This window comes from Cyprinus carpio, chromosome B2 (genome assembly GCF_018340385.1).
Source record: "Cyprinus carpio isolate SPL01 chromosome B2, ASM1834038v1, whole genome shotgun sequence".
Taxonomy (NCBI): domain Eukaryota; kingdom Metazoa; phylum Chordata; class Actinopteri; order Cypriniformes; family Cyprinidae; genus Cyprinus; species Cyprinus carpio.
Window position 1 is genome coordinate 15172681 of NC_056598.1, and position 13148 is coordinate 15185828.

Here is a 13148-nt window from a genome sequence, read left to right on the forward strand (position 1 = left end):
GTGTTCTTAACAATGAGAGAAAGACACAGTCTTTTCTGCCTGCGGCAATAAATCACTATTTTTCTGCAATAAACAAGTGAATTTTGCCAAAATATTTTCAGAGATGATAGACAAGATGTTATGTAATAATAATTGAATGAAATCCTGATTTTGACAAAAAATTGACATTCAACCTTTATTTTTAATTTCCTAAAAACGTCCCAGCACGACATCCGACGGGTTTTCCCAGATCGCATTACTTATGTACATTATGCAACTGACCATTAAGTAGTTAATTGGTACTTCTCGTGTCCCCATTCCTCCTGTTCCCAACTTACTGGCTCTTACTCATCAGTTACATCATGAAAGCCCCTTTGTCATTAGTTTGCCCCTGATCCTCCTGATTCTGATGGCCCACCACCCCGACTGGATGCCCTCTGTGTTTGTGTAAGCCTTCATAATCAGTACAGGCCATTGCTGGGTGCTTCTGGGTGCATTGCACATTGGTGTTGGAGCCCCTCTTTTTCTCTCGCAAGGTGGCATGTGGTAAACTCCTCGAATCGTTTAAATCAAACCACTTTTGTTATGTAGTTTTGAAAACTAAATGTTTAATGTAAAAAAAAAAAAAACCCATTTAATTCTGTATGTATTGGGAAGTGTTCAGATTTCTGGAAGTACTCCTGGAAAGCTGAATCCGTTCCATGAATTTTGTTTCTCTACACCATGTCCTAACCAGCTACAACAAGCGCAAAGCCACAGTAGATTGCCTAGGCAGCAAAATCTCATTAGTCTATATTCCATGTCCAGTGCTGTATGAAAGACGTCGTTTTTGTAGGCCGAACTGAACTTTAGCATCACCCTGGTTCCTTCAACAGAAGAGCCAACAGGATTTAATAAAAAAAATAACTGAATAGAAAACAAGGTCTGTGGCTAATTCTGGCATGTCTTGTTCATCAAGATTATCTTCACAGATGAACAACTTTTATGAGTAGAATAAAATGTGAAAATATTTTGACCTTGACCCTTAACCAAAAAACCATTGACTTCTGGAACATCTCATTTCCAGGTTTTAAGGCTCATTCCTGCAGCACTGTATATTTAAAAAAAAAAAAATAAATTGGCTGTGATTGTATCATGTCCTGTAGCAGTTTCATGTTAATTGAAAACAGACAAATTTCTTTTGTTGCACTGCGCTTGGATAGGAAACAAAACTAGCTTCTCAACCAATATAACCAGTTCTTTTAGGCACCAATGATGGGTCATCTAGTTGCCATTTAGAATGCCCTTTAAATTACCTGAATTGTGACTCTAGACATATCACATCTCTGAGCAGGATGCCATCCATCTCCATACTAACCACCCATTTCTTTTCGAATTTGACAAGCTTCTTCCCCAGTAGGAATCCGCATTTCTGAGACACTGAGATGGTTACCCAGTGTCTGTCTAATTCTTTGAAAAGATCTGTTGGTGCAAACAAGAAGCCCTCAAATTGTGAGACACTGAAAGACTGCTAGTTATGTCATAAATGTAGATATGACTTTATATAAACTGCACTGATTACCTTGATGAGTTTCTTAGAAATTAGACTGGAACTGAAATCCTTTAATCTAGTTGCCAAGCAGTGTCTCATATATTGGCTTTTTCTATTGCCCTAGCAGATTCTTTACCCATTGAAATACTTTCTATCCTTTCACCTCTCAAAGGTTTTCAGTCTCTCTGCTTGTAGAAGGTGCTGGTCTGCTCTAACCGATTGTTGTATGAATGACCCGATCAACATGCAACGGCTAATTCAGCTTCTAGCTGAATAGACTGCTTTTCTCTTTCAGATGGTGTGATAGTTTCAACTGATTAACTTTAGTGTTTGCTGGTGCATTTCCCAAACAAGTCTTTTCTGGAGCATTTTGCAGGGCCTTGCTAGTTTTCGCTTGTTTGGTTGGTGGCTGAGTTAAACAGTTTGTCCTCTTCTTATGTGACTTTTTATTATTCATGAAGTTGAGGAGCGCTCTAAACTGAACCGCCAGAGTTCTCCTGCCCTGCAGCATAAAGTGGCTAACCGTATCTCCGACCCTTCCCTTCCTCCACGCTCAGAGTCCTTTGGCAGTGGGGGAATTCAGCCGGCACGGACTCCTCCCATGCACCGCCCTGTGGAGCCTCAGGTATAACATTTAGCTTTTTGTTCAAAGAATTAATTCTTAACACTCGGTATATCAGTACTGTATCAGTTATTTATTTATTCATTTATTTATTTTTAGTAAAGTTTTCCTGTTATCTTTAGTAAATCTGTAAAAAGAATATCCATTTTTTTCATAATGTTGTGATGCATAAATTCTTGCAGCATTTAAGATGATTGAATTTTAACATTGGACATTTGTTGACCATAATATGAAAATAATTGTTGGCTTCTTATACAAAATTTAATATTGTGCGTCTCTAATTAATTTATTATAAAATGCGCTCATAAGCCAGTGTTGAAACATAATTTTGTCCTTTAGGGGTGTTATTGAAAACATCTAATAAGTATAAATAAATGTTCTAATTCAAAAGTACAGATAGAACACATGGAAATCCATCCAGCAAATAATAATTCCTTAGAAAATCATTTCTAAAACATCCTTATCCTGTATTCACCAATGATTGGAAAGGTCATGAAAATTCATTGTTGAAAATGTCAGAATTCTGATCTAAGCACTTAATGCTTTCTTCCTCTTCTTAGATGGCTCATTTGGTTCCAGTGAGGTCCCATAGCTCCTCTCTGTCAGTCTCTCAGTCTTTGCATGATCAATCTGCCAAGGGCGTTTCAGCCTTCCAGGAGAGCCTGGTGTCCCATCGGCCAGAGATGCCACGGCAGAACTCTGACCCGACTTCAGAGATGCCCCCTCCGGCCCCTCGCATGGCCAGCCGTGAAGAAAAGCCTGACCGCAGTTCTCCCTGGCTAATGGAAGAAGACCTTCCTCCTAAGGTTAGAATTATACAGTAATGAACTTTAAAGATGAGCTTTACTTTTTCCTATTTTCAAGGCTTCACACCTGAAGAGATATCTTTTGATAATGTTTTTGACAAATACTTTACATTTCAAAAGTTTGAGGTCGATCTGGTCTTTTTTTTAAATGTTTTTGAAAGACGTATCTTATGCTGCATTTGTTTGATTTCAAAATTACAATCATAATAATAATGTTGTAAAATATTATTGCTAAGTGTGTCCTTTCTGAACAAAAGTATTACTTTAAGATTTCTTTTTTTTTTTTTTAATGACCTCAAAATTCTGAATTGTAGTTTGAATGACAAAGACTTTGTAGTGAATAAATGATTCAAAGACTATTAATAAAATATGCAGTCTGTCTTTGTTATTCAAGAGAACCGATTGGTGTGGTCACGCTATGATCCCTCGTCTCTGACGTTTGGTCATTTGTGTGTTTTATTAAAGTTGTGCGGTACTACCCAGGTGCCTCAGCGGACCACATCGATCTCCCCTGCTCTGGTGAGGAAGAACTCTCCTGGGAACGGAGAGTCCGGTGGAGGGGGGCGAGCGGCCTCCCAGCTCATCCGCACCAGGTCAGCTTAACTCAGCTCTCAGTCAGATCACATGCTGGAGGCGTTGCTCTATGTTGGTATATTGAAGCACTGACTGTATCTTGAACTCTCCAGTAATCCAGACCTAAGGAGGACAGAGTTGGCCCTGGATGTGGCTCTGCAGAGAACCAGCAGTAACAGCTCATCCAGCTCCAGCACACCCAGCTCTCAGGGCGGCTCGCAGCCTGGATCCAGTGAGAGGAACCAGCCGAAAGGTGAGAATGCTTGAGTTTCTGTAATAAGGACAAAACGATTCTAGAATAGGAATCTTTTAAATTAACATCTCATACAACTTTGACGCCATAATGTTTTTACTGGGACAATCCCTCTGGAGTAAGTGGTCTTGTGGCTCAGTGGTAGAGCATTGCGTTAGCAGTGCAAAAGGTTGTGGGTTCGATTCCCAGGGAACACATGTTAGGTAAAAAGTGTTAGCCTAAATGCACTGTAAGTCACTTTGGATAAAAGCGTCTGCTAAATGCATAAATTTAAATGTAAAATGAGTAAGTTACATGGTGATTAATTCATGTTTTGAGGGATCAAACCCGAAACCTTCTGGAAAGCAGCCTTGAGGTTTAACCACTGCACAACACCATCCAAAATAAAGGTTTTATTTACAGGACAGTAGACGCAGACGGGTAATTGGGGGATAGAAAGGGTCAGGACTTGATCCAGGCCTGATTTTAAACATGGGTCCCCATGAGCAAACCTTTTGTTACAAGCCAGTGTGGGTGTTCATGTTGTGTTGTGAGTGACTGGTGCAGACGTGGCCCTCCCAGAATGCCTCAGTCTGACAGTCTCCACGGGACTGAAGGAGCTGGCACTCGTTCAGACTTCATTCTGGTGGTTTTTGCTGGGCAGTTCCTCTCTATTCACCATGTCAGATGTGCAGTACTGCACTCGTCCTCCAGAGAGTGTATAGGATGTATAGTATGACATGATGGATACGTTGTTTGCCTATTTGAATATTTAGTCCAATCTAGTAGGTGCTGTAAAGATAGGTAGAGTCCACCATTTGTATATTTCTGTTTACAATAATGCCAGCAATCACAGAGTTTTCATTCTGTTTGAGAACAAGTTGTCTTTTACATCCCCTCACCAATAATCAGAATAAGGGTCGATCGGTATGGGTTTTTCTTAAACTTTTACATTTGATGTCCTTTAATCTCACACATGTTGTTAAAACCTGTTATGTTGTTTTTCCAGGCTCTGGTAAATCAGAAGGCTCTCCAGTGGCATTACAGGAGACTTCCAAGCCCATTCAGGAGGAAAGCAGAGAGTTGAACAAACCTGGTCGACCTGCGGTAAGATGCATCCCAATAGCCCTTAAATATGATCTAGCCATTCTTCATTTCCTGTCTCTATGTACAGTACACTACTATTTGAACCTACTTTGTCACCTCATTTTTATCAAGCATTTGCTTGAAGGTACTTTTAGTGCTCTTTGGATGTAGATGTGACCTCCAAACACAGTTCTAGACTAAACAACCTTCAGACGCAGATGCTGTTTTACAGTTGGAGGCCAAATGTTCGACTGGTTGCATTGTTCATAGAACTCTGCCATTTTTCCACTTGTGAACACTCAAAGCTTTTAGATAAGTGATACACTGAAAATAAAATTCTTGGCTGAAACTTTGAGCACACTTGGCCAAAACTGATATTTGAAATTAGACTTTGTTTGGAATGACTATCAATTTTATTGATATTAATTATAGTAGCGTAATTTTAGATAAATTAAAATTACACCTACAACTACTTAAATTTTATGTAAAATATCTACATAAATGCAATAGAAGTCAATTTCTATTAAAGCACTTGCCAAATGCATAAAAGATATGCAATTTATTAGCTTATGCATTGCCAGCGCCATGTTTTTCTACATTCTTACAAAACCAAATCTTATCTTTTGTGTTTATTTTACTACATTTGTTTTTTATGGTAGGTCTATTTCTCTGAGCTATTTTGGCTTGGATAACCCAAGTCCTTACTTGAGGAAACTTCTATTGAGGCGTGATGAATGTTTGAACAAAGGGCTAGAGCGGTCTACATAATTAGCTGACCTACAATCTGTATTAACCAGTTCCAAAGCTCTTTCTTCCCATCTCTCCTGTGTTTTCTCTCTCTCCGCTGTTCTTTATCTGTTTTGTCACCTGGACCTCAGTCAGGGCTGGAAAGCCAGAGTAAGGGTTGGTAACTTTCCCATCCATCTTTCTCTCAGTCCTTCTCAATCTAAAGGTTGTTTGGCAGAGGACTGTGGGAATTCTTGCCTGCTAATCTCAATAGCAACGCTGACTTGAGAAAAGCTTGTCCTCTTTCACCCTCTCAACTTTCTCACCAAGCTGGACTGCCAGTGGCTTTGTCAATGGAATCTATGTGTGGGTGTGTGTTATTCTCCCTACTTGGCTCGGATTCTCTCGCCCCAGTGCAAATAACCCCAGCTGTTTGTTGGGACCCTTGCTGTTTCTGTTTCTATAGCAACTTTAAGGTCAGGAGGGGGCATTTTTATGTTGGGCCTAAAGCTGGGATTACAGGTCGAATGCAAACAGATTACAGATGATCTTTGCATGAGACCTCCAAAGTACTCAGCAAATCATTGCAGAGATTTTTTCTTTGTGGGAGAAAAAGTATCTGAATATGGGAGAATTTTACAACTGAATCTTCTTCTACTTGAGCAAACCTCTAATAAAGATTGAGCACCTGCTGTTTTGTTTGAGAATCAACTTTACATTTTAATGACTTTAATCACCAGTGTTGGGACAGATACTTTAAATTTGGAGCTTTATAGCACAGTTATAAAGCCTTTAAACCTCAGTAAAGCTATAGGAATTCTGTGAACTTACTCTGAATCAGTGAAACATTTTTGAACCGGTAAATTTTCTTGTACCATCAAATGGACTGTTTCAGATCAGATCGGGAAAGGTCCGCTAAGCCACTACACACTCAACAGTGCTATATGAAGCCGCACTGCCCATAGTGTTACATTCTTATAATCCAATTCATTTTAGTGAATCCTGATGGTTTGAGGGAAAAATAACAGTAATGTAGCATTTTCTATGTAATAATATAGCTATTGTCACTAGCAGCAACTGAGCTACTGAAGATAGCAGTGGTACTAGTTATATGATTATCTCTTTTTCTTTCAGGATCTGACTGCGCTGGCTAAAGAACTGAGGGAGCTGCGAATAGATGAGATCAACCGGCCGCCCCTTAAACTGACCGACTACTCCTCCTCCAGTGAGGACTCTGAGAGCAGTGAGGATGAGGATGGTACTGTGGGGCACGATGGCACGGTGTCAGTCAGTGACATCCCCAGGATCATGTAAGCGTAAACCTTTAGTTCTCTCTTGTTCCTCAAAATAAGTTTGATGTCAGAGCTGTGCCTTTGCAATCAGGGCACATATTCTTACAGGCTGAGTCAGGGTGCTTACGGGGGCAGTTGATTTTCAAGTCTGGCTTGCAACTGTTTTAAGATTCTGTTTTAATGTGATCCTGTAGAATTTAAGCCTAAATTTCCTGTATTTGTCTCCCTCAGGCCCTCTGTTCAGGGAAATAATGAGTCTTTCACAAGCAGCCGTGATGAGTCCTTCGGTGATTCCTACAACGAAGAGTCTAAGGATGGCACCCTACGAATGAGAGAGGTGAGACGCCAATGCCACCCACATTAGATATTATTTAGCTCCAAAAAAGACTTGTATTATCTCTCACTTCTCAAATGTTCCACACATTTTTGACTCGCATTTAATGTTCTCTATAGACCAATGAGAGGCAGCGCTTGGGCCACAGCGAGAGCAATGGTTTCGCAGGCCACGGGAACCTACCAGACCTGGTGCAGCAAAGCCACTCCCCATCAGGAACTCCAACAGGCCTCAATTCCCAGGACCTGGAATCTATGGATGAGGTAGATAACATTTAAGAGGGATACATATCTTATATTTAGCCAGGAAAAGCAGTTTGAAATATCCCAATCTTGTCCTACCCTACTCTCCCTTTAATTTGCTCTCCTCACTTCACTATAACTAGAATTAAAATGAGACTAAAGAGTCTGAAAAGGTGAGGAAAGCACTTTGCTATCCAATTGACTCTTAATGTTTTCATAACTCTGTCACAGACGTTATTTACTGACTCACAAGTGAAAGTCTAAAATTTCCTGCTGTTTTTTTTTCTGAACCATCTATTATCTAAACAGCAGGAACTGTGCTTCTGTTGTATTTTTAGCTCCAACTCCAGAATGCCTGCTATTAAATAATTATACTGGAGCTCTAATGGTTCATTTGTTGTTTTTGTAGTTTGGTCAAGGAGGTGGTTCAAAATCTTCTTTCACTCCTTTTGTGGACCCACGTGTGTATCAGACCTCCCCCACAGATGACAACGATGAGAGCTCAGCGGCCGGTAAATATACAAATCACAAACAAACACATCTCATTATCACAGTGTGCAACACTAAAAGGAAGAACATTTGCGGAAAGCAATTTAGATATGACATTTTGGATAAAATGGGTTTTAGAATAGGCTTATTCTAGACACAAAATGTTTCCTGCTGGGTTTGGTTCTTGTCCAAACATAAATGTTTCCTCTTTCGTATCATTTCATGCGTTTTCTTGTCTTCTCACCTCTGCAGCTTTGTTTGCTAATGAGCTGTTGCGTCAGGAGCAGGCCAAACTGAACGAGGCTCGCAAGATCTCTGTGGTCAATGTCAACCCCACCAACATCAGACCTCACAGCGACACACCAGAGATCCGCAAGTACAAGAAGCGCTTCAACTCCGAGATCCTGTGTGCTGCTCTATGGGGTAAATCACCCTCTCTCTGATATTTGCCTTTCTTGTTTTTAATTCCTCTTCTCATACATTCTTGAGTCAGAATTCAATTCTGATAAGGCTGGTGTTTGGCGTTCAGGTGTGAACCTCTTGGTGGGCACTGAGAACGGTCTAATGCTGCTGGACCGCAGCGGTCAGGGCAAGGTGTATAACCTCATCACTCGCCGGCGCTTCCAACAGATGGAGGTGCTAGAGGGTCTAAATGTCCTGGTCACCATATCAGGTTTGTCCCACTACTAGAAGAACTAGACAAAGTGGACATCTGCAGTCATTGCAGACATTTGTTTTATTAACATGTCAGCCTTGTCATTGATGTTTACAGGGAAGAAAAACAAGCTTCGTGTCTACTACTTGTCATGGCTGAGAAACAGGATACTGCACAACGATCCGGAGGTAGAGAAGAAACAGGGCTGGATCACTGTTGGGGATCTGGAAGGCTGTATTCACTATAAAGTTGGTAAGTCATCCATCTCTGCTAGAGTTGTCACAAAAGTAGCTATCAATGCTGGTGAAATTTCACAGTACTCAATACCAAGTTGGATACCAACATCTTGTACGGTGGCAACTAATATCCAAATAAAACTCTTGTATTTAAGTATAAATTATATTAACGCTGTGGCACAAAGTAGGTATTCAAAATATTAAATCCAGTAATAAAGAATAAAGGTTAAGAGAGTTTGAGTCAATTAATTTTCTGTTTTAGTTATCAGTATTGTTTTTCCTAAATATCAGTGCCTTCATATTATCATCAACAAAATTAAAATAATATCAAATGTTACTTTATTGTATTATTTATATTTTATTAACAACATTAAGAATATAATAAATAGTAGTAGCTTGATGGAATACATTTGTTTTGTGTTATTTATATTCTGTTTTATTAGCAAGATTACATATTAATATAAATATTAGCAGCATAAGCAAGCAAAAATATTAGCAAGCAAAGTCCAAGATATTGGGGTTGAGAGATGAAGGCTTCCCTGTTAAGACGGAGGCGGTTGAGTTGGCTAATCGAGATCTCTGATGCTAATCGAGAGGATTGGCATTCATCTCGCCTCTAACAGCATGGAGCGTGGCAGCAGGAGACGGTCTGCTTCCTTGTATGAATATGACAGACTGCCACTGTGAGCTGCAGGTAACTGAAAGCATAATTTACTTTGTTTTCAGTGAAATACGAGAGAATCAAATTCTTGGTGATCGCACTGAAGAGCTCTGTGGAGATTTATGCATGGGCCCCCAAGCCGTACCATAAATTCATGGCTTTCAAGGTATGATGGTGTAACAATATTACCTCATCTTTCAAATGCTCTCTGTATTTATTTCTTGTTAGCATGTAATAATATAATTTGTCAATGAAAGAAAATGCCTTAAAGGTTTGCATGCATTAACTGCCTGTTTAACCAGTTCCCTAGACTCAGCAACCATTTCTGTATCTGTATCTTTTTGTTTCTGGCAGTCGTTCACGGAGCTGCAGCACAGGCCTCAGCTGGTGGACCTGACTGTAGAAGAGGGTCAGAGGTTAAAGGTCATCTATGGCTCTAGTGTGGGCTTTCACGTCATAGATGTGGATTCTGGAAACCCTTATGACATCTACATACCATCACATGTAAGTGATGCATTTTTAAATTAACCTCTTAGAAATGCTGGATCTATTTTTGTTGCTAATAAATTTACAGTACAAATCCTCTATATCCACAAATTAAATTGGAATGCAGCAATGCAGACCTTTTAATCTGTTGTACTAGACTGTGGTTTGGTGTCTATAAAAACACAATTTAGTTGTGCTTCTGGGTAAGGGAGCTGTTCATGAGCAACATCCTCTTGATTGGTTGAGGGGTTCCCTTGGCAGTGTTGCTCTTGGGGGTTGTAGTCTAATCTTAGTGAAATAACATGTGCCTCCAGTCCACACGTTATGTTCCCTTCACGGCACTTGAAGTGTGAAAAGTGTAAGGATGATTTCAGGAGCTTTGAGGAAAGCAGAAGCTGGATTTCTGTTCCTATACTACACATACTATGTTCAAATAATGGCTGTACACATATAAACACAATCAAGTCGATATTCTGATAATATTTTTTTCCAAACACATTTTATCAATTCCATACCACATCAGTCTTAATAACTACAGTAAAATTTGTATATAATAATTTATAAGTGATATAGAATTGTTAACAAGGGCTGTAAGTGCAAAGCACTTAATATTCAGATGTGCATAATTATTAAGCAGGTTTTACAGGTAAAATGGGCAAAAAAAAAAAAAAAAAAGATTTAACACTGAAAAGTCAAAAATATATTAAATGCCCATGAGAAGGATGCAGTACTATAGAAATTCCAAAATAAAGGTTTGATAATGGATGGATAGATCGATCAAGGCTACCAAAATGCAATTATTAGTGCATTTAATAAGATTTTTGTATGAAATACTAGTCACACTTTATTTTAAGGTTCAATTCTCACTATTAACAAACCATTAACTATGAATTTTGCCTCTAAAGACTCCTAATTTGCTGCTTATTAATAGTTAGTAAGGTAGTTGTTAAGTTTAGGTATTGGGTAGGAGTAGGGATGTAGAATATGGTCTTTCAGAATATGTGCTTTATAAGCACTAATAAACAGCCAATATGTTAATAATATGCATGCTAATAAGCAACTAGTTTATAGTGAGAATTGGTGCCTATGCTAAAGTTTTACCAAAATACCATAATTCCATAGATTTCCTTTTGTAAACAGTGATTCTTTGAATGAATAAATGTAAATGGAATATTTGGCGATCTAATGGTCTTCTTAAGCACCCCTCCTTCTTCTTTCTCTTAGATCCAGAGCAGTGTGACTCCTCATGCCATCGTGGTGCTTCCCAAGACTGATGGCATGGAGATGCTGCTGTGTTATGAAGATGAGGGTGTTTATGTCAACACCTACGGCAGAATCACCAAGGACGTGGTCTTGCAGTGGGGAGAGATGCCCACCTCTGTTGGTGAGTCTGTGTTTCAATACCCTTTCCAGCTGTGCAAGAGGAAACTTCTATTCTAGTCATCAAATATTTATCTTTAGTGGACGCTTACAAAAACAGCATATTTTGCTGTGTTGACTAATATTAGCATAATTCCACAGTGGCACTGATTTCCTATTGGCCTCTACCACAGTGTCTGTTTGTGTTCGCTGCCAGCACATGGGCAGAGCTTGAGGGATGTGAGGCCAACAGAAGTGCATGAAAACAACAAAGGGCTGCCACACATTCTCTGCTTTGTGGGAGGAGAAAAAAGTTGTTCACCCAGAGTTCAAAAGCATTCAAACTTCATTGTTTTGAGAAGTATGAATGTGGCTATGTGTGTGTATGAGAGAGAGCTGGTCTGAGTAACACAATAGCTGGAGGATTTAGGGCTTTTGGCGTGCTTTATCATATATAATAATCTCAACGGGGGAGTGTTTGGGCAGAGCTCCCTACATTTGGCAGGCTGTTATGATTATTAGTAGTTCTTGCGTACAGAATTATTCAATTTTTGAGATGATTTTTATGCAATGCTTGATGATCTTCAGCCTGGCTTATGAAAAGACGTCAAGGAAGGCATTCAGATATCATACAAAAAGATGCATCTACCCATTCAAAACAGACAAGTTGTGTAAGCAAATAAATACGCCATTCTAGATTTGAATTAAGGGCAGTTATGATCTCATGTACTCACCCCTTAACTTGCTTGCTTCCTTTCCACACCAAAGGAAATGTTTAGTCAAGTCAATTTTATTATTATTTTCATTAGTGTTTATTTTTTTTACAATATACATTTGTTTCCAAGTAGCTTTACAGAAAATGATGTTAATGTTTATAATAGTTTAATGTCTCCATCCCTTATAGCCACATTTACCAGATTAGAGCTAATAATAGAGTTCACTTTTTACTGAAATATAAATCAAGAAGTTGAGATTTGCTATATAGTAAATATCACTTTACGTGAGTGTACTGTATGTATGTGAATAAAGTTGGATATGCTTATGTATCTGACTTTATTATATAGAGTGGAGCGATAATATTTAACAGAATGTCTAAGCTGTTTGGTTTAATAAAACGAAGGTAGATCGGGACCAGGAACTATCAAGACCAAAAAAGCATTTAAAAAGTCATTCATAAGGCTTGTTTGCTGTATCCCAATTCTTCTGATGAGGAACAGACTGAGGTTTAATGGGGAGAGTTCGCCCAAAAATGAAAATTCTGTCATTAATTACTCCCCCTCATGTCATTCCAAACCCATAAGACCTTCGTTCATTTACGGAACATAAATTTAAGATATTTTTGATGAAATCTAAGAGCTTTCTAACCCTCTATAGACAGCAACGCAACTCGTCCAAGGCCCAGAAAGGAAGTAAGGACATTGGTAATAGCGCATGTGACATCAGTGGTTCAACCTTAATTTTATGAAGCTATGAGAATACTTTTTGTGTGCACTTAGTGTCCTTTACTACATTTCTGTACCTTGAAGGTGTTGCGTTGCTGTCTGTGCAGGGTCAGAAAGCTCTCGGAATTCATCAAAATTATCTAAATTTGTTTTCTGAAGATGACCTAAGTCATTATTTCAGTAAACACACTGTCATTATATGGAGAAAAAAAAACAAGATGTTCTGTTTTGCAGCTTATATCCACTCCAACCAGATCATGGGCTGGGGAGAGAAAGCCATTGAGATCCGCTCTGTTGAAACGGGCCACCTGGATGGTGTTTTCATGCACAAGCGAGCTCAGAGACTTAAATTCCTCTGTGAGAGGAATGACAAGGTTAGACTTATAATATTGTAGAT

At 39.1% G+C, this 13148-nt stretch overlaps 1 protein-coding gene across 6 annotated transcripts in view; it reads left to right on the forward strand.

The window, feature by feature from the left end:
• Positions 1-13148, forward strand: part of LOC109055414 (TRAF2 and NCK-interacting protein kinase-like) — an 83329-nt gene that overhangs the window by 68166 nt on the left and 2015 nt on the right. For 3 of the 6 annotated variants that reach the window (XM_042718270.1, XM_042718272.1, XM_042718273.1), the window contains 16 exons: positions 1972-2135; positions 2693-2938; positions 3404-3531; positions 3625-3764; positions 4753-4850; positions 6690-6865; positions 7079-7184; positions 7301-7444; positions 7833-7935; positions 8165-8335; positions 8442-8585; positions 8685-8819; positions 9530-9630; positions 9819-9968; positions 11175-11334; positions 12986-13125. In XM_042718270.1, the coding sequence (XP_042574204.1) occupies positions 1972-2135; positions 2693-2938; positions 3404-3531; positions 3625-3764; positions 4753-4850; positions 6690-6865; positions 7079-7184; positions 7301-7444; positions 7833-7935; positions 8165-8335; positions 8442-8585; positions 8685-8819; positions 9530-9630; positions 9819-9968; positions 11175-11334; positions 12986-13125 (2306 nt within the window). Of the gene's footprint in view, positions 1-1970; positions 2136-2692; positions 2939-3403; positions 3532-3624; positions 3765-4752; positions 4851-6689; positions 6866-7078; positions 7185-7300; positions 7445-7832; positions 7936-8164; positions 8336-8441; positions 8586-8684; positions 8820-9529; positions 9631-9818; positions 9969-11174; positions 11335-12985; positions 13126-13148 lie in introns of all 6 variants that reach the window. The other 3 variants (XM_042718271.1, XM_042718275.1, XM_042718274.1) reach the window with 2 other exon arrangements.